This window comes from Megalobrama amblycephala, linkage group LG2 (genome assembly GCF_018812025.1).
Source record: "Megalobrama amblycephala isolate DHTTF-2021 linkage group LG2, ASM1881202v1, whole genome shotgun sequence".
Taxonomy (NCBI): domain Eukaryota; kingdom Metazoa; phylum Chordata; class Actinopteri; order Cypriniformes; family Xenocyprididae; genus Megalobrama; species Megalobrama amblycephala.
The window spans coordinates 36,645,012-36,664,660 of record NC_063045.1 but is presented as its reverse complement, the minus strand read 5'-3'; the positions used below and the strand labels follow the sequence as shown (position 1 = coordinate 36,664,660).

The following is a 19,649-nucleotide window of genomic DNA, read 5'->3' as shown; positions in this document are numbered from 1 at the left end:
ATTAAAACAATCATTCTTAATATGAATTTCTATTTTAAATAAATGCTTTGACCTTTCTATTAAGTCATGAAAAAAAGTATGGTTTACACAAAAACATGAAGTAGCACAACTGTTTTCAACATTGATAATAATAATAAATGTTTCTTGAGCATCAAATCGGAATGATTTCTGAAGGATCATGTGACTGAAGACTGGAGTAATGATGCTGAAAATTCAGCTTTGCATCACAGGAATAAATTATATTTTTAAATATATTCAGATAGAAAACAGTTCTTTTAAATTGTAATAATATTTTTTATTTTTTACTGTTTATGTAGCCTTGGTGACTTCTTTCAAAAGTATTAAAAAAAATCTTGCCAACCCCAAACTTTTAAATGGTACTGTATATAAAGAAGTCCTTCATCATTCTCAAAGTTAACCATCAACCATTGGCTGTTTAGTCAATACTTTATTCCTACAATTCTGAAGGCTGTAGTTTCAGGACCCTAGTTTTTCTGTGACTGCGCCACCTAGGCAATGCCACTCCAAGAGAAGAGACAGGAGCAAAGTCTAGACCCATGGAAATTATTAAATTTTTATAATTTTTCCACCTTATTTTTAACATAAAAGCAGACATTTTAAATTTGAATGTTTAAGAATCAGAATGTTCAACAGTCTCCAGTTATTTTAGCTGTGCAAAAACAGTTCATTATTGATTGACATTGTAAACCGGTATTTGTTTTATTGTTTTCATTTATTAACATACTAATAAACACATACTTTGCAGCGCAAACAGTTTTACTGTTTACTGCACTTTAAGTCAGTCACACACCAGACGAGACACGCCATGCCAAGCTGCAGCTAATGAAAAGGAAGTCTCATGTCCTATACGTACACAGAAAATATCTTGCTTCTGTTTTGAAAATAAGCTCTTTCTTTTCATCAAAACTGAATTTAAAACCAGAATATAGGAAAAAAGTGTTACCAACAGTTGTGTTTAGGGTTAGGGGTTGGTTAGGGTAATATATCAATTAAATTTAAATAATTAAACAACCAAACCATTCCTGAAAATTAATACTACAAATACAGAATTGAATAGTAAGTGCTCTAAAATAGCATGAACTGCTAGTACATACAAAAAACAAGGGTTCTAGAAATAGGTCCATAGGTCTGCGGTTCTGAAACTGCAGCCTCCGGTATTGCAGGAATACCCCATCCATTTTTGAGATGGGAGAGGCTCCGTTCACTCGCTGATGTCCGTGGCACTTGCTACCAGGCTGTTGGGTGTGTCTGGTAACTGAGCTGATATTGACACAGCTTCACTTCCAGCAGAACAAAGAGCTTCCTTTGATAAAGACAGCTGGAAACAAATGTTTTGAAATCAAAAACAAATGAACAACAGTGCGAAAATGATGTATCTATTATGCACTGCTAGTAAGTCATCTTTTGTGTATCCTGATATTTACCAGTTGCTGGTATGATCTGTGTTCAGCATCCTTTTGCAGAATGAAGTCGGTCAGTAGTTTCCATGGTGGGCTTATCATCACGTCACTGTCCTGGCTCTCTGGACTGGCTAGCATTGGATCCTCTGAAACCTTTCAACAAGATGAAACAACAAACCCCACTTAAGTTCTTCACTGCAAACTGTCTGTATATTTGTAAAGAAACAGAAAACAGCTATTTTAAATTGTAATAATATTTCACAATATTACTCCTCGCTACCTTGGCTCCACCTGGGATCATAAAAATTGCATTTTGTTTTTTATTTAGTACTGCCCTGAATAAGATATTTCACATAAATTATGTTTTCCATCATCTTCTGCATATTTGACCTCTTTCCAACAGTGACTGTTTGACTTTGAGATCCATTTTTTCACACTGAGGACAATATTACAAAAGGAGAAAACATTCACTGATGGTCAAAGGAAACACGATGCATTAATTGTTCTTATTTTGTCTTCTGGGAAACATCTTATGTAGCTTCTAAATGGCAGTACTAAAAAATTAGATCTTTAAACAAAATAAGAAAACAATTTCCACCAATCAGCCAAAAGTTTACACCCCCTAGCTCTTAATGTAGTGTGTTGCCTTGAATGTCAGTGAATATTTGCAGCTTTCGATCATCCAGGTAACAACACACAGTAGCCTACTGTGGCGACTAGGATGGGCGAGAGCCGTGAGGGAACGGCACGAGGCCGGTGGCGCGAGAGTTAATGAGCTCAACCTGGGAGGCGCACCGGCCTCGAGTCTCTCACGGAGGAGCTCCGTAAGCATTAAAGGAGGAGCGACAACAGTGAAGGACGAGAGAGGACCAGGCCTGGACTTTACATTATGTTTTATTATGTTTGTGTGGCTAACCCTCACGGACGTCTGCCGGCATTACTTTCCTTTGGTTTTTGGTTTATTTATATATTAAAGTTTGTTAAATGTTCGCCGGTTCCCGCCTCCTTCTTCCCACATCTACGAACCGTGTTACACCTACTATCCCTGTTATTTTTTAAAATGATTAACATTCTGCAAGGGTAAACTTATGACCTCAGCTGTACATATATTTAATGTTGCCTTTCAAATTACCGTTGGTGCAATAAACAATCCTTAGTAGTTTATTTTTCTTGCTCAAGACACATTAGAGAAAGTATTAAAAAAAAAAACTTTGAATGTACATTATTAAAAGGGTGGTTGATTATGATTTCACTTTTTGTGATGTGTAATGTTGCTGTTTGAGCATAAACAACATCTGCAAAGTTACGAGGCTCAAAGTAAAATGCAAAGGGAGATATTTTCTTTTAAAGAATTCTCTGTTTAAGGAACACAACAAATGGCTGGTAGGGACTACAACGAGCTTCTTCCCGGGTTAGTGACATCACTAACGCTAAATTTACATAAACCCCGCTGAGAAGGCGAGTCCATGTTGGGCTGCTTTAGAGAAAAGGAAGAGTTGTAGTAGAGCGTTGTTACCATGCTGTCATTTTACGCCGGATTGCTTCACAAACGAGTGTCAATTCAACGCTGGATTTGCACAAAAGATTAACATGACGGCACATGCTAGTTGATGAGCTGAATCAACTCCACAGCAACTACATAAATTTATCTGTTCAGAAATGTCCAGATGAATTCTAAAAGTTGTAACTTCTTCCTGGGTCTCTCTATCAGTGTCTGACTACGGTTTGAACAATGTAAGGCTGAACGCCGTTACTGACAATCGTCATTTTGGCTGCGTGAGATTCTCCAGCTTTGTTGTTGAGCAGCCGAAGCGTGAGCTGTTAAAGCTCTGCCCTCTTCTGGGGACACCAGAGACTTATATTACATCTTGTAAAAGGGACATTATCGGTCCCCTTTAAATCATTCTGAATTTGCAAAATTGCTTTTTAATTCAATCAAAAACCTGTGGATCATGATGTGAATTAAAGGATTAGTCCACTTTTAAATAAACTTTTCCTGATAATTTACTCACCCCCATGTCATCCAAGATGTTCATGTCTTTCTTTCGTCAGTCAAAAAGAAATTAAGGTTTTTGAGGAAAACATTCCAGGATTTTTCTCCATATAGTGGATTTCAGCGGCTACCAACAGGTTGAAGGTCCAAATTGCAGTTTCAGTGCAGCTTCAAAGGGCTTTAAACAATACCAGACGAGGAATAAGGGTCTTATCTAGCGAAATGATCGGTTATATTTTTGAAAAAAATCCAACCGTTTATGCTTTATAAACACAAAATATCGCCTTTAACGTACTTCCCGTTTCCGCATTCTTCAAAACGCTTACGCTGAATGTCCTACGCCTTCCCTATTCTACTTACGGAAAAAACTAAACTGGCGCCGCGTTCGTTCCGTAAGTAGAATCGTTTAAAGCCCTTTGAAGCTGCACTGAAACTGCAATTTGGACCTTCAACCTGTTGGTAGCTGCTGAAATCCACATTCCACCTGGAATGTTTTCCTCAAAAACCTTAATTTCTTTTCGACTGACGAAAGAAAGACATGAACATCTTGGATGACATGGGGGTGAGTAAATTATCAGGAAAAGTTTATTTAAAAGTGGACTAATCCTTTAAGTCTGACCAACCACTGCAAGTTAATGCTGCCCCAAGTTTTCACCCCAGTCACGCAATCCTAGAACAGGGCCTGCTATGAGTAAGAACCTGCTCACTCACCAGATGGCCCTCAAGCTGCTTCTGTGTGTGTCTCATCATCAGACTTCTTTTCTTATCTTTGCATCGCTTGTTCTGGAACCAGACGCGAATGACCCGAGGACTGAGGCCCGTCATTTCCACGAGCTGCTCTTTCATGAGGGCGTCGGGTCTGGGATTGGCACTGTAACAGGTCTGTAGCATGCGGAGCTGGGACTCGCTGAGAACCGTCCTCACACGGGTGGCTCTCTCTGATGTCCTCCAGGATGCTGTGGATTTCATGCCCTCTGTGATAGACAGATATACATATATATAACATATATAACTTTTCACTTGTTTACACACAGCAAACTCTTCAATGTTGAAATGCGATTGAAATAATGAAATAATCAACATTGATTCAATTTGCAAAACGATATTCAACAGTGATTCAACCTTGTGGTATGATATAGATTCAACTGCAAACAAACATTTAAATGCTGGCTGGGATTGGGAAGCATGTCCAGAAACTCTGTAGACTTACCAAATGGATCTGCAGTCTCTTTCTGTTGGTTATTTGAGCCAGACTTTAATTTGTTTAACTCATGATGGTCTGTACAGAGCAGTTGACCATCCCGCAGAACATACTCATCTCCAGGAAGTAACGGACGATTGCAGCTCTCGCATCGAAAACACTGGATGTGATAAATATTCATTCCTGTTCGCATTACATACTCCTTGCTGATGAAGGCTTTGTGGCATTTTGCACATTTACTGCGTAATCTAACAAAGAATATCAAGGGGAAAAAAGTCAAGAGACATTTTTTGAATTACAGTTATCATAAACATTACTTTTTTAACAAAGGATTTATCATATAAAATAGCACTTTACTACAGTGTATATATGTTTCACAAATATATGTAAATATAATTAATTACAGTAGTAATAATACTAAAAAAATGCTGAATGAAATATTTACATATGTTGGAATTTTTCTTCCAACACTTCTATAAAAAATGTTAAAAGTAAAAAAATATATATTGTAAATTATTTATTAGAAAACTGGGTCACACTTTATATTAGGTGTCTTTAACTACCATATTTACATTTAAAAAATGGTTATACAGTGTAGGCTATTTTACATGTATTGTATTACAATACACTTTTGCTGCTAAACATACAGCCCGGGTAAGGTTAGGGACAGGTTTGGTGGTAAGGGTAGGTTCAAGGGTGGGTTAAGGTGTAAGGGATGGGTCAACAGTGTAATTATGAATGTAATTATAGAAATTAATTACAGTTGTAATTATACGCAGGTATTTTACATATAAGTACAATGTAAAATCGTATATACAGTTGAGCTCAAAAGTTTACATACCCCTTACAGAATGTGCAAAAATGTTAGTCGTTTTAACAAAATAAGAAGGATCATAAAAATTGCATGTTATTTTCTATTTAGTACTGTCCTGAATAAGCTATTTCACATAAAAGATGTTTACATAAAGTCCACAAGACAAAAAAAAAAAGCTGAATTTATAAAAATGACCCAGTTCAAAAGTTTACATACCCTTGATTCTTAACACTGTGTCGTTACCTGGATGATCCATCCCTTGTTTGTCCTGAGCAGTTAAACTGAGCATGTTCTTCAGAAAAATCCTCCAGGTCCTGCAGATTCTTCATATTCTTCCTGCATATTTGAACCATTTCCAGCAATGACTGTATGATTTTGAGATCCATCTTTTCACACTGAGGACAACTGAGGGACTCAAACACAACTACAAAAGCTGCAAACATTCACTGATGCTCCAGAAGGAAACATGATGCATTAAGAGCCAGGGATGTAAACTTTTTGAATTGAATGAACAAAATAAATTGTACTTTTTTGTCTTCTGGGAAACATGTAAGCATCCTCTGTAGCTACCGAAGGGCAGCACTAAATGAAAAAAATATGATCTTTAAACAAAATAAGAAAAACATGCACATCATCTTCTTGTTCAAAAGTTTTCACCCCCCGACTCTTAATGCATCGTGTTTCCTTCTAGAGTCCCTCAGTTGCCCCCAGTGTGAAAAGATGGATCTCAAAATCATACAATCATTGTTGTTAAGGGTTTAAATATTCAGAGGATGCTGGAAAACCAAAGAATTTGCAGGACCTGGAGGATTTGTCTGAAGAACATTGTCAGTTTAACTGCTCAGGACAAACAAGGGACTCATGAACAACCATCACAAAAACAAAAAACAGTCATGGATCACACAGTACTAAGAATCAAGGGTATGTTTAAACTTTTGAACAGGCTCATTTTTATAAATTCAGCTTTCTTTCTTTTTTGTCTTGTGGACTAGTAGCCTAACCATCTGTTATGTGAAATAGTTTATTCAGGACAGTACTAAATAAAAAATAACATGCAATTTTTATGATCCTTATTTTGTTAAAATACATTTTCATTAACCTTTCGAGCTCAACTGTAGGCCTACACAATAAGTGCATTGTATCAAATGATTAATTCAAATGTTAGTACATAGTTAAAGACACTTAATATACAGTGGGACAGGAAGCTGAAAAGTAAAGCGTGATCATAATAAATAATGATTCATTTTTAAGCTGTAATAAAAATAAGTAGGCCTAATTCTGATGAGCAAAGCGACTTTGCCGTAAGAATGAGGCGCACCTGCTGCAGTGGTCTTTACAGAAGGTTTTCCCATCTCTGATGAAGCAGGTGCAGGACTCGTCCAGATGCTGATGGCACTCTGCGCACTTCAGACACTGCGCGTGCCACTCGAGATCAGGAAAAACCCGCAGAATGAAGCGATCCAGGATCTGATGCCCACAACCCACGCAGTAAGAAATCAGCTTATTTCCTTTAAGAACAAATATTACATCATTTACATGTCTAATCTTTTAATTGCAGTGACATTTAAAAATACGAATAAACATGTAATCTAACGCTAGCCTGTAATTAAGTTGAACTTTTGATCAATGATATCTTACTCTTCTGTGGATCTCCCATGTCATGAAGCAAATGTAATAGCGCCGTTATCTTCTAAACGACAGTCTAGCCAAACACTAAAGGAAAGAAAGACACTCTTGAACTACACACATCTACAGGGCCACTAATGTAAGTCTGTCTCGCTCCTCTATTTATTTGTTGTGACGTAGGTGCAGGAGCACCAATCAGGTGTTCCGCGCTGAACTTGAGCACATGCTTTTGTACCGCATATAATAGATCTCATTACCTACTCGCCATCGGAATCCCCGCCCTCTAACATATGTCCACAACAGGTAAAACATTCATAATATGTGGCAAACTGATGATGTTGAAGGCTGTACATTAACAAACAAATAGGCCTATATGTGAGCTTTTGAATAGCATCTGTATTTGACTATTAAAGTTCACTTCATATCTTACAAAGATACTGTTGCAATGATATCAGTGTTTTAAGCATTATATTTGTATTTCCATATTTTAATAGGCATAGGCTTCTTAAACATGTTACTTCACAGACTTATGACCTATGTCGTTTTCCATGTTCTTTCCAGTTTCGAGTGATTACTGAATAAAGATTTAATTGTTTGTTTGTTTGATTGATATTTTTAGCTTCATTGTCAGTTGTATCTCGGTTCCATTCTGGAATAGATTTAAATGGATAAAATAAAATAAAGTTTGATTTACATTTGATCATATAGGCATGTAGTAAAATGATTGATTAGGTTGTCATACGTAAATGCAAATTTCTGTGAATGTTAAATTATGGTTATGAAAATGAAGCCTAAAAATAACCATTAGAGAATGTTCTATAGGGCCTATAGGTTCTTTGTCACTAAAATACCTCCATGCAATATTCTGGGAAGGATCATTTTTGGGTACAAAAAGAAGAGAACATTCCTGGAATGCTGTTATTTGATTCCCAAAAATCACTGTACTTCCACTGTACCGCCTGTGGTACACATACCTTTCAAGAGAGACCAAAACCATGCAAATACTTCATGAACAGCATGCAATTTACTTTGGGTGTGCCTTTTTTGGGCGTTTTAAGATAATTTTACAAGAATGCTAAAGGGTTAAAAAAATGAGATTTCATGGATTTCTATAATCTAAAGGGATGAATTAAAGGGTTAGTTCACCCAAAAATGAAAATTCTGTTATTTATTACTCAACCCTCATGTCGTTTCACACCTGTAAGACCTTCGTTCATCTTCAGAACATAAATTAAGATGTTTTTGTTGAAATCCAAGAGGTATATGACTCCATACTAAAGACATTGTTAAAACAGTCAACATGACTGCAGTGGTTCAACCTTAATTTTATGAAGTGACGAGAATACTTTTTGGCCAATAATGACTCTGCGTTCTGATGTAGAACCTGGAAGTGCTGGACGTAAACAACGTATGAGAAAAAGACTTTATTCAACAATATCTCCTCATGTGCAGTACAACACATGTAATTGAGGTAAAAGAAGACTCAAAGTCCAAAAGTTCAGGTCCAAAATTAATTAAAACAATAATGTAAACTGACCCAACCCCTGGGGTAACATTTGGATGAAAGGTTGGGTGGCCCCATCCCTACAAATGTGTGCTTGGCAAACACATTTAGCCTGCACATGCAACAACAACAACGGCAACAACAGCAACAACAAAAAGTTTAATTATAATGTTTCTATTTTCAGAATTACATTGTTTTATTTTAGAATAATCCAGCTAGTTCCTAAAAAAGCATATACATAGCATATACAATGGTTCTCTTATGCAAGGTTAATCATTCTAGTTACGCCTTTAAGCACTATCCCGATCACCCAAAATCATGCGTGACAAAATAAAAACAACCTAGTTTTTACTTATTTTATTGCAGTAGTGCATCATGTTTATGTTTCCATCAAAGGTTTGTGAAAAACAGTAGTTGACAATTTTATGACCTTATGAAACAAAGCTTTTGTGATTTTCCTCACTTCATGCATTTCAGGGTCAGCTGTTTGATGCCTGCCCCGTGCACCAACATGATGTCACACCAACAATGGCATCCAATTTTGATTATGTGGTCTCACAGCTTGGGCTCAGCAAAAATAGTTACTATTTTCACTCATTAGGCAAGAAAATAAACACTGTTGTTATACTGTTCAATCTGACCTTATGTCCCAATCACCCTTAACCCTCTACTGCAAACATGTTGATGGCACATGAAAAAAAAAATATTCCACATCATTTTTTGGTTCATTTTGGAACATTTTATTGATAAAAAAAAAAAAAAAAAAGTTTGCCCCCCACCTCCCCCCAACCCCAAAATATTTTTTCGTTGCCTCAGGGCAACGTTGTGTGACAATGGTACATAATCATAGAGAAAATTATCATCAAAATCAATTAAAAAAAAAAAAAAAATTCAAGAAATCATTAAGTAAAAAGGGAAAAACACTTTGATATATTGAATTTGATACCTGCTTAGGTCATAGTGTGTCATGTCATATAATGTACTTCATGTACTAAGATTTCACTCCATACGAAACTTCAAAAAGCACTTCTTCTCTGCTGTGAAGTAGAGGTGTTTCTTATAAATTTTGCACATCAATTTGGGTGTTCCTGCGCACCCAGGAACCCTGCATCTTCCCTTCTTATAATACATTGTTGCCAATGTGAGGTATTGTCCAAAACATCCTCGAAAAGTACCCCTTATCACACAACGTTGCCCTGAGGCAACAAAAAGAGAAAATGAATTTCTGAACATGCAAAATAAAAAAAAAACTTCATAAAACCTGACAAATGTCTTCTCTACACAGAATACACACACACACACATTTATGTACAGTTCATGTCATTTTAGATAAGATTACTAAAGAAAATAATCTTGCTTGCCTTCTTCCCACTCCATGTGCTCCTGTGACCATGTGTCAGAGCAGGATGTCCCAACTATAAATGGTGCTTGATAATGACACCCACACCTTACTGAACTGTTCTTTGGCACTTTCTCGAACTTTCTAATTGGTTGTAATCATTTAAAGAAAACATTACTAAACATAGGGCTTAAGAAAACTTTCCGTTGCCTAAGAGCAACGCTGTGCTGTAGTGGGTTAATTCACCCTAATGTTATGTTTTTATTTACAGCAGTGGCAATAACAGTGGGTTCCATGATAGTCAGTACACTGTTTCGTTTATGTTAACCTAACACGGAGAAAACAAGCAACGCGCTTGAACTCCTAAAATATCAGTTTGTCACCCACATAAATAGGATCCGCGGGCGTCTTCGCGCAAAACATTCACGTAGACGTCACATTACATGCGTCATTACGTCATCAGTGTCCGCCATATTGAATGAGGAAATAAGAGTGGAAGAGGTGGAACGTCCCGGATGCATGTAAACATCCACGTCAACAGAAAGTATATTAATGAAGCTGTTATAGGGGCACGGAACTGCGTGAATATAGACATTATCGGTTCTGTCGGATGTATATTTAAAAGACTGTTAAACACGGTGGTGTTTTTAGGCTTGTGCAAACAATGACTTCGCTAACGCAGAGAAGCTCGGGCCTGGTGCAGAGACGGACCGAGGCCTCGCGTAACGCCGCCGCCGCGGATAAGGAGAAAAGCCCTGAAGAGGATGAGTACGAGTCCCGCCGCGGAGAGGAGGAGGACGAAGACAAGGGAGACTCCAAAGAAACACGGCTGACTTTGATGGAAGAGGTGTTGCTGCTCGGACTGAAGGATCGAGAGGTTTGACGTGACTTGTGTGGCTTTGTTAGTCAAATGGTCGCCAGGAAGCGGCTAGTTAACATGAGGACTAGATAAATCCTGTTAAACGACAGAGATTACGTGTCTTAAGAACAGCTGTTCCTGAAGACCTTCACCATTTATCCTGTTAGACGGGTCCCAGTCGTGCTTTTAGTAAAATTAATATGGCTAAAAGGCAAAGGTCTTTAAAGCTGTTTCTGTCGTAAATGTAAATTACGTAACTCTTTACAACTATCCTGCATATAACAATTGCAAAACAATAAAGTTGCTAGATAGGCCTGTCATTTCAAACATGTCGGTGTCATACAAACGTAATGCAATCAGTGCTATAAAGGGCATTATTTTAAACGTTTAAGTAGTCTGTTGGCAGCCTGTTTATGGAAGCATGCATTTTCTTCATGTATTTCCATGCATGATATCTGCTGATGTTATTCTTGGAATAATAATTGATTAACTTATGTCTTGCTTAGGGTTACACATCATTCTGGAATGATTGCATATCTTCTGGTCTCAGAGGGTGTATGCTTATTGAGCTGGCTTTAAGAGGTCGCCTGCAGCTGGAGGCATCTGGAATGAGGAGGAAAAGCCTTCTGACCAGAAAGGTAGGTGTAGGTGTGTGTGTGATTTGGGGGCTTGTTAAAATGCCAGTTACACGTAATCTTAACTCTTTATACTTGTTTGTTCATCAGGTGTTGTGTAAGTCTGATGCCCCCACTGGAGACATGTTGCTGGATGAGGCATTGAAACATATTAAAGAGACTCAACCTCCAGAGACAGTCCAGAGCTGGATTGAGTTGTTAAGTGGTGAGTTGTGAGTATATTTGACACATGTACAAGTACACTAGTTACTTATTTTTAGGGGTAAGTTCACTGTTTCATATAGAAGATATTTTGAAAAATGTATCACTGTTTTGTCCATACAATGAAAGTCAGTGGAATTCAGGGTTGTTTAGAGCCCCACAGACTTTTGATGTTTGATCAGAAACAGTTGAAACATTCTTCATACAGTTTTGGAATGTAAATGATGGCATAATTTAATTTTTTCAGTGTGGAACATTTTTTGGGAGTGAAATACAATATTTAAATGTAGAATAATAAAAATGTAGGGCGGTTAAGGATGTTCATTTAGTTTTTTCCTAACCGACAACCAAAACATGTTAACTAACCATTAACTGACAAAATTGTTAAATTAGAGTTCAATTAAATTAGAATAGATAAGTGTCTGTGAACCATTTAAAAATAACCAAATTTGTTTTCCAGGGGGTTTAGTTTTACATGCGCAAATAGCAGAATAAACAACAGAACGTGAGGATTCATCGTCACATCACGCACCTGCACTTCTTCTGTGAATAGAGAAAAACAAAAGCATATATATAAAAGTAATAAATACGCAAAATATATTTCACATAAATATTAACAGATTAACAACACGAAAGAAAAAACTGTGCAATAAGTAGTAGCCTATATGCTGAGTTTAGGGGTTTTTTGTAACGCGCTCCAAAAACAAGGAAACCGAGACGGCAGAAAGTGCATCCTGTTTGTGTTCTTTATTTTACAAAAGTATAATGTTTTGTTTTTATTGTGAGTGTACACAAATAAAATTAAACACTGGACAGTTTCGAATGATGTCTTACTCTTATCTTTATGACCATAATTGACTGAGTATGTTAAGTTGTTTCAGCTTTTATAAGGAAAAATTAAGTGATCGCGCAGATCGCCTCGCGCGCGCACACGTCAGTTCTAGCATTGCTAACTTGCCATTGCAGCGTGTTCATTATCAAAATAAAATGGTCAAACCAAACATATAAGAAGTTACATTGCTCGATTTAAATATTCCGTAGTAGAATCTGTACCTTTCAGCGAGAGTACAGCCCCACTGTGGTGTTATTATGCCAAGCACATTTTTGTGCATGAGAAGGTTGATGTTTTAATGTGGATATTGGAATGCAAGTGAAGTAAAAGCCTAGTTTACATAATAAATAATAGTTTAGTATCCAAAAACATTGCGAATTTAGAAACTCTGGATTCATGCCGAAAGAGCGAGGTAGGTAACATGAGCCCAACTGCAGTTTCAGTTTTGCTTAAAATGAATTTGTTTTGGCTTAATGTTTATATAGTTACTTTTTCATTCTTGTTCTTTTCTGAATATCGTTAAATTTAAAGGATTTGTTGTGGCATGAGGGGAACTAAGATAGCCTATAGCTATGCTTGTAGTGTTTATAATGTTTAACATTTCACATTATTTAGGCCTACGGTACTTTACATTATTGTAATGATAAAATGCGACTTATCAGTTTTTATCCTCTCAAAAGCTCAATTTTGTATGTGTCGTGTATTTGTTTTTTAACCATGCAGCAAACATTTTTAAAATATCTTTAAAAATTAAACCATTTAACCTATAGTATTAATTAATCGGTCAAAATTCTTAATGCCGGTTAACCGTTAACCAGTTAAAGGTGTTCTAAGCGATCCTGGACGGAGTAACTTCCTGTTGACGTTCGAAGTGTTGTCAAACAAAACAGAGGCTAGCTAGACCCTCCCTCCTCCTCCTCCTCCTCCCCCTCCCCTCCATGCTTCCTGAAACAGTCATGAACGCGCATTTAAAATCATTCTTGTCAGTTATTGGCTGGAGTGTGTTTATTATGATTCGTGGTCCAGGCTGCACCAGTTTGTTTTTATTGCCGTTTTTGGAGCTTGTGGCGACTACAGAGACCAAATTTTTTTACAGTGTGTTCAGGGGACAGGCAGCTAGCGGATCGTGAGGAGATGTTTGCTGTATGTGACAAAAATGTTTTGGCCTAAAAACGCGTGACATCACTTAGAGCACCTTTAATTATGTTGAAAAATAGGAGGAATTTGTGTCTTCATCCAAAATTAAAGATTGCTTCTGAGTTATTTTGATATAGTGGACAATTTAATGTCATGTTGACTTTAAGCTTTATGTTGGAAATAAGATTGTGTGCTTGATTCAAATATGTTACAAACATCAAAAAGTACTAGAAATGGATCATTCCAGTTCTTCTAGTTTATTTCAAAGGCCCTTTTTACATTCTGTAGGTGAAACTTGGAATCCGTTGAAGCTGCACTACCAATTGCGAAATGTCCGAGAGCGTTTGGCTAAGAACTTGGTGGAGAAGGGCGTCCTCACCACGGAGAAGCAAAACTTCCTGCTTTTCGACATGACCACCCACCCTCTCACCAACAGCACCATCAAGCAGCGGCTGGTGCGCAAAGTCCAGGAGGCCGTCCTGGAGAAATGGGTCAACGAGCCCCAACGGATGGATAAGCGTCTACTGGCGCTGCTTTTCCTGGCACATTCCTCTGATGTTCTAGAGAACGCCTTCGCTCCTTTGCTGGACGACCAGTACGATCTGGCCATGAAGAGGGTGCGGCTGCTTCTGGATCTCGAGCCAGAGGCCGAGGCTGCCAAGTCGGGCGCCAACGAGCTGCTGTGGGCGGTGGTGGCCGCTTTCACCAAATGAACCTCCAGAGTAGAGAGAAAGGGACTCAACTTTGTGCTCACGGCATTGGACTCAGACCACTGGGCCCAAGCTTGGTTGATTCGGACTAATATTGGTGATAGTGATGATGGAAATACAAATTTTGAAGGAGATTATGATGATGATACTTGGAAAGGGACGGCTTTTTCTCATTGTCACAGATCTGACTCTGACCTTCACAAAGGTGTTGCCCTGTCTACGTCTAATGGCCAATAGTTGCCACATGATTGCAATTCACTGTGAGGCTTCTTGTAGTTCATGCACTTAGATCATATAAGAACGAAAATGAGCACGATTTGAAGGAGGTGTTTTGTAAAGGGTCTGTTTCCCTTGTACTTAACTAGGCCGTGGCTCTAATCTTAATCCAGATCCTGGTATAATTCTACAGTAATCTCAATCTCCATGTATCTTTGAAGAAGGAGCCACTACTTCCGAACACACAGATCCTTGTCATTGTTACATGAAAAGGTCCTGTTTCCATTGCTTTTCCATATTCAGCAGGAAATGTTCCACGAGCTTCTGATACCTGAAATGGGTCTTGAGTTAACAGGAAATAAACCATTTCACGTTTAAAAAGACTGAAATGCAAGCATCAGTTTTTCTCTGGTGCTTTAAAGATATTATGACCCCGCTTCCTTGCAAGCCTTCTTTCCAGTAATCCACTCTCTCTGAATGCTCGAAGAATAAAATGTTCAAATGTGTGCTAATATTACTGGTTTTAATTCAAAGACATTTGCTGGTGATTTTCATTGGCCTGTGTATAAAATGACTAAAACCTGATAGTGATTCTTATGTTACTCACTGCCTTTTTGTTTACTGATCCAGTTCATCCATCCAGCCCAAGATTCACAGCTATATTAATTCATTCTTACAGTGGGTTTTGTACTGTAATACACCACAAACAGGTCAAGGAAGCATTGAGCTCACATAGATATTTATCCCAAGTCAAACATCTGGGTTTAAGTTGCCTCATAACTTTCATCCATTTCATGCAAATGGCCAGTCAAACACTAGCAACATCAAGGAAGGCTTTCATTCCCGAGGCCTGTCCATAGTGATCACTGCATTTATGTAGCTGTCTCGTCACACGTGTATGGTTTTCTTCATGTCATAATCTCTCCACTTGCTATATTTCCAATTTTTATACTACGTTTTTAATCATTTTTATTTCGTTCCTGCCTTTAGCGCAATATTTTCGGAGTCGATTGTCATGTTTTTTGGTTGTCTCCTGTCCTGCAAGAGGACTGGTAAAGAATGGGGTAGGGATATGCCCTTCCTGTGTAAGAAAGCAGGTGTTTTGACATTTTGATTTACTGTTAGTAAAAAATACTTAATGAGCTGTAAAAGTAGAGATGGTGTGAAATGGGTTCCCTGATTTGTACATCTGCTTTTTATCATATAATAAAGGAATATCTTCAAGTGCCTGGAAGGGATATGAATATTAGCTGTCCTCTTTCTTTAAGTCATGTGCACTGCACTTTTTTTGGTGCTGTGACTGTATGCTTCTGATGAAATGAAAATGCACTGAGAACATGTACAGTAATGGTGCAGGTGGAAATTTGATGATGATACATACCTGAGTAAACAAGGTGACCATAACCTCATGAATGCCTGAAGATAAAAGCAATGCGGTATGTTTTTCCCCCAAATGCATCATGTAGTCCAGACGAGATTGAACAGCAAGTTCAACCAGTTAGGTGAATGACACGAATGTTGATTCAGAAACCACTCTGATGGTTTTGGTTCAGAGAAGTATTAGTTTCACTTATTTAACCCAGTAACTCTTGTTTTTTTTTTGGTTTTTTTTGCGTTTCAAACAACTGGCTTATAAGAGTCCGTCTTTCAGGAGTCAAATGAAATCTGACGCTGCTCGCACTCAATGTTTTGATTCACTGAAAACAACTGGTTCATAAAAGTCATTTGTTTATCGCACTACTCTGGGTCTCTTCCAAAAGCATAAAACTGTGGTCCCATTGAGTTGTGTTGGTAGCGATGGAACTTGCGGCCATTGTTGTCTTCGAGAAACGCACCCTTTGTTGTGCTGTATGTTCTCGATTTACTATAAATGACCAGATCATAAGAGTCATTGGTTTGTGAATCAGACTTTACTCATTGGTTGCTCTGTATATTTTTGATTCACTTTAAAAATGACTCATGAGCTGCCAACACAATCTCATGGAAATGTTTTAAATATTTAACCTTTTGGAAAATTGATGGCTAATTTAAGTGAATTCATGTTAAGAGGTGGGGTTAGGGATGGAGCTTCATGCTTTTTTTCCCAAAAACTTCTTACCTTTTTGTAGTGTGATTTAAGAGTGATTGGGACAGTTTTTGAAATTCCGCCTTGTGCAAGGTTTCTTGTCATAAATGAAAAACATCAGCTCAACACATGATACATTTCTGTAATACTGAAGATGTTAACTATTCATTTTGAGGAGGAAACAATTGAATATTATAATGTGAGGATGTGTGACATACACTTTTCTGTAAACTGAGCAAAAAAAAATTTAGGGTAACATTTGGGTGATTGGGACAGCATGTCTTTCCATTGATTTAGGGTAGTGTAAGCATATTTATTACTGTATTGCACATGTTAGTTCATACTTTGATATAATTTTATATGTAATATTTCCTTTTCTGTTCATCATCATTAGGAGTCCATGTTTATGTTTGTTCAACTCTATTTCTCAGTTTATAAATCCATACATAAAAGAAGGCTTGATGTCCAAAAGTCATTGAAAACATTTAAAAATCAAGTAAACAAGTAAAAAAAAAAAAATGCTGTTGGTCCAAAATGTATACAAAAAAAAAAGTAAACTGATCCAAAACCTTTTTTTTTTTTTTTTTGGTAACATTTGGATGAGATGTTGGGTGGGCCCATCACCAGTTAACTGTTTGACAAACACATTACCTGAACAAACCTTTTATTACTGCAACAGTAAAATTATTACTGCAATCAGTAAAAAAGATGTTTATATTTTCATAATTTGGTTGTTTTACTTTAGTAAAATCTAGCGAGTTCATAAATATATTTGGTGGTGGATTAGTGCTTGCACGGGAACACTGATTTAGAGCATATAGAGCATATGCAATGGCATATTGCAAGGCTAATAATTTTCTTAATTAACAAAGCATTTAAGCACTGTCCTAATCACCTAAAATTATACTGAAATTGTGTTTGGGTGGATGGGACAAAATAAAAACATTCTGAAAATAGAAACATTTTATTAACATTTTTTTTTACTGATTTTGCAGCAGTAGTGTATCATATTCATGTTTCTATCAAAGGTTTGTACAGTATAGTAGCTATGACAATTTTAGGACCTTATTATTAAAACTACCAAAAGCTTATGTCATTTTCCTCAATTCATGCATTTCACGGTCAACTTCACCCTTAATTCACCTGTAAATTCATTCAAAATTGCCACCTCAGAAAATGGTTACATTTTGTGAAATTTTCTACATCTGCTTTTTATCATATAATAAAGGAATATCTTTAAGTGCCTGGAAGGGATATGAATATTAGCTGTACTCTTTCATTAAGTCATGTGCATTGCACTTTTATCATAACCTCATGAATGCCTGAAGATAAAAGCACTGCATCATGCAATATAATATAAATACATTTTGAAATTGTATAATATAAAATCTCATAAATCAAAATTTGAGGGACCAATCACACAAGTAAAAGCAGTTTATTTTGTAGTCTCAATAGTTTCAGAAAACACCATAAAACATTAGTAAGAAAGTAAACATTCCATTTGCTTATACAGGAAGTTGCTTATAGGCTACAGTAGGTAGAGTTTCATTGTGGTTATAGATAAATATCATGTTACCTATCAGTTATTATAGATATACATATTACAAATAGCCTATATCATAAAAAATAAAAAATAGTACAACCCAAAAAAAGTACCTTTGCATTTAAATGTAACAAGTTTACAAATGCTTTTTCACATTTCTTTAAAATAGTCAACTCCGGAACTTAATAAAATCTAAATAGGACAATTGCAGGTCCTCATGCTACAGTGCTTCCTAAAAACAACTCAGCTCTTTCTTAGAAACACATTTTCTGAGCCACTTTGTTATTATTATAATTATTTTTCTTATTATTTCAGCCATCTGGTCTCATTTTTCATGGATAAATGAAGTCGGTTCCCAAGTATGAAATAGGCTCCACAGTTAGACTAGGCCTAAACGCATATGTATACATTAGGACATCCATTTCGCACCATTTCTATTTTTACAGATCATATTGTTTACTAAATTCAGAATTATTAGAAAAGGAAGTCCAGTTGTAAACGAGCGAGCTCTGCCATTCGGCCCGATGAATGTAGACTCTCTTCCTCCTGACCAGCAGTTCAAAACCCCTCAGAGAAACAGTCAAGAGACAAATATGAGAAAAATAGTGGCATCGAATAGCACAGAAAGGTCCACGGTGTTTCTATATCCTCAAGAGCCATCCTATCCATGTCTTCGTCTCGGAAGGCCATTCCTGTTCAACATTTTTTTGTTGTTTTTGGAAGACGACGTCGACGCACCTCGTCTTATGAATCCTCTTCAGATGTCAGGTGTACGTTGGTTCGGATTCCTTCTTTTTCAGCTTTTTCCGTCCATCTGCGCTTTCTGGAGCGTGATTATAATTTCTAGTAACTTATATTTCCAGTCCAACAGATCTCCAATTTTGCGCAACTGTTGCGCGCACTCGACAGCGGCGGTTTGCTCTGTACAGGGAAGAATCGAAAGTCGTTAGGTTTTAAGTTGTAATCATATGTATTTTTAAAATAACACTTATTTCAAACAGGTCAGTATAATTGCTTTACCTTTCTTCGCCATTTCAGATAGTATAGACACTTTACGCGTCCTGTCGGGATTCAGCACTGTGTTCAAAGTCTGACTGGAGGAATAAACGCGCGAGTTTCTTTAAAGGCGTCTGAGCGCTGTGATCTCACTTCTCTGAATTATTGTTAGAAGCAGAGCTTAAATAGTGACGCGGAAACAACGTGACTAGAATTCCCGTCGACGTGGTAATTTTAATGCCCAATTTCCGTGTTTACATGGCGTCTATAGGCTAGCCTACCTGTTCTTCATCATCAGAGGAAGGCTATCCCATTGAACTGATAAAATGGCACCTTATATGGACTTACATAAGCAGTACATGTACACTTTGTACATTGTGTGAATGATAACAGTTAAAGTAACTTCTACTTAAGTATCTGTACTTGTTTTGTAGAAATCATCACTGAACTGCAATAACACAATAACACGACCTTATATAGATTGGGGAAGATGCCCATTTTAAGAACAATGTTAATTTACTTTTATATTTTGTAACATATTTAGATAGGCTATAGCC

At 37.1% G+C, this 19,649-nt stretch overlaps 3 protein-coding genes across 3 annotated transcripts; 1 reads left to right on the top strand and 2 right to left on the bottom strand.

Moving 5' to 3' along the window:
* Positions 1-333: 333 nt before the first annotated feature.
* isl1b (ISL LIM homeobox 1b) lies at positions 334-7,264 on the bottom strand. Its single transcript, XM_048181718.1, has 6 exons — positions 7,068-7,264; positions 6,748-6,937; positions 4,625-4,863; positions 4,126-4,388; positions 1,446-1,574; positions 334-1,339 (listed from the first exon to the last, which is right to left on the bottom strand). Exons 1-6 carry the CDS (start codon positions 7,084-7,086, stop codon positions 1,223-1,225), a joined length of 957 nt encoding a protein of 318 aa, XP_048037675.1. The 5' UTR covers positions 7,087-7,264; the 3' UTR covers positions 334-1,222.
* Positions 7,265-10,360: 3,096 nt separating this feature from the next.
* golph3b (golgi phosphoprotein 3b) lies at positions 10,361-15,726 on the top strand. Its single transcript, XM_048173729.1, has 4 exons — positions 10,361-10,775; positions 11,264-11,395; positions 11,483-11,597; positions 13,851-15,726. The coding sequence occupies exons 1-4, from the start codon at positions 10,563-10,565 to the stop codon at positions 14,273-14,275; spliced, it is 885 nt and encodes a 294-aa protein (XP_048029686.1). The 5' UTR covers positions 10,361-10,562; the 3' UTR covers positions 14,276-15,726.
* A 2,230-nt stretch (positions 15,727-17,956) lies between these two features.
* On the bottom strand, positions 17,957-19,421 carry pmaip1 (phorbol-12-myristate-13-acetate-induced protein 1). Its single transcript, XM_048173730.1, has 2 exons — positions 19,117-19,421; positions 17,957-19,017 (listed from the first exon to the last, which is right to left on the bottom strand). The coding sequence occupies exons 1-2, from the start codon at positions 19,127-19,129 to the stop codon at positions 18,893-18,895; spliced, it is 138 nt and encodes a 45-aa protein (XP_048029687.1). The 5' UTR covers positions 19,130-19,421; the 3' UTR covers positions 17,957-18,892.
* Positions 19,422-19,649: the final 228 nt, after the last annotated feature.

Excerpts from the sequence above, each read along its gene's own strand:
- golph3b (XM_048173729.1), top strand. The coding sequence starts at position 10,563 with ATGACTTCGCTAACGCAGAGAAGCTCGGGCCTGGTGCAGAGACGGACC. Across the intron at positions 10,776-11,263 it reads TCGGACTGAAGGATCGAGAG|GGTTACACATCATTCTGGAA; the intron begins GTTTGACGTGAC and ends TGTCTTGCTTAG. Across the intron at positions 11,396-11,482 it reads AAAGCCTTCTGACCAGAAAG|GTGTTGTGTAAGTCTGATGC; the intron begins GTAGGTGTAGGT and ends TTTGTTCATCAG.
- isl1b (XM_048181718.1), bottom strand. Across the intron at positions 4,864-6,747 it reads TGTAAAGACCACTGCAGCAG|ATTACGCAGTAAATGTGCAA; the intron begins GTGCGCCTCATT and ends ATTCTTTGTTAG. Across the intron at positions 1,575-4,125 it reads AGCAGCTTGAGGGCCATCTG|GTTTCAGAGGATCCAATGCT; the intron begins GTGAGTGAGCAG and ends TCTTGTTGAAAG.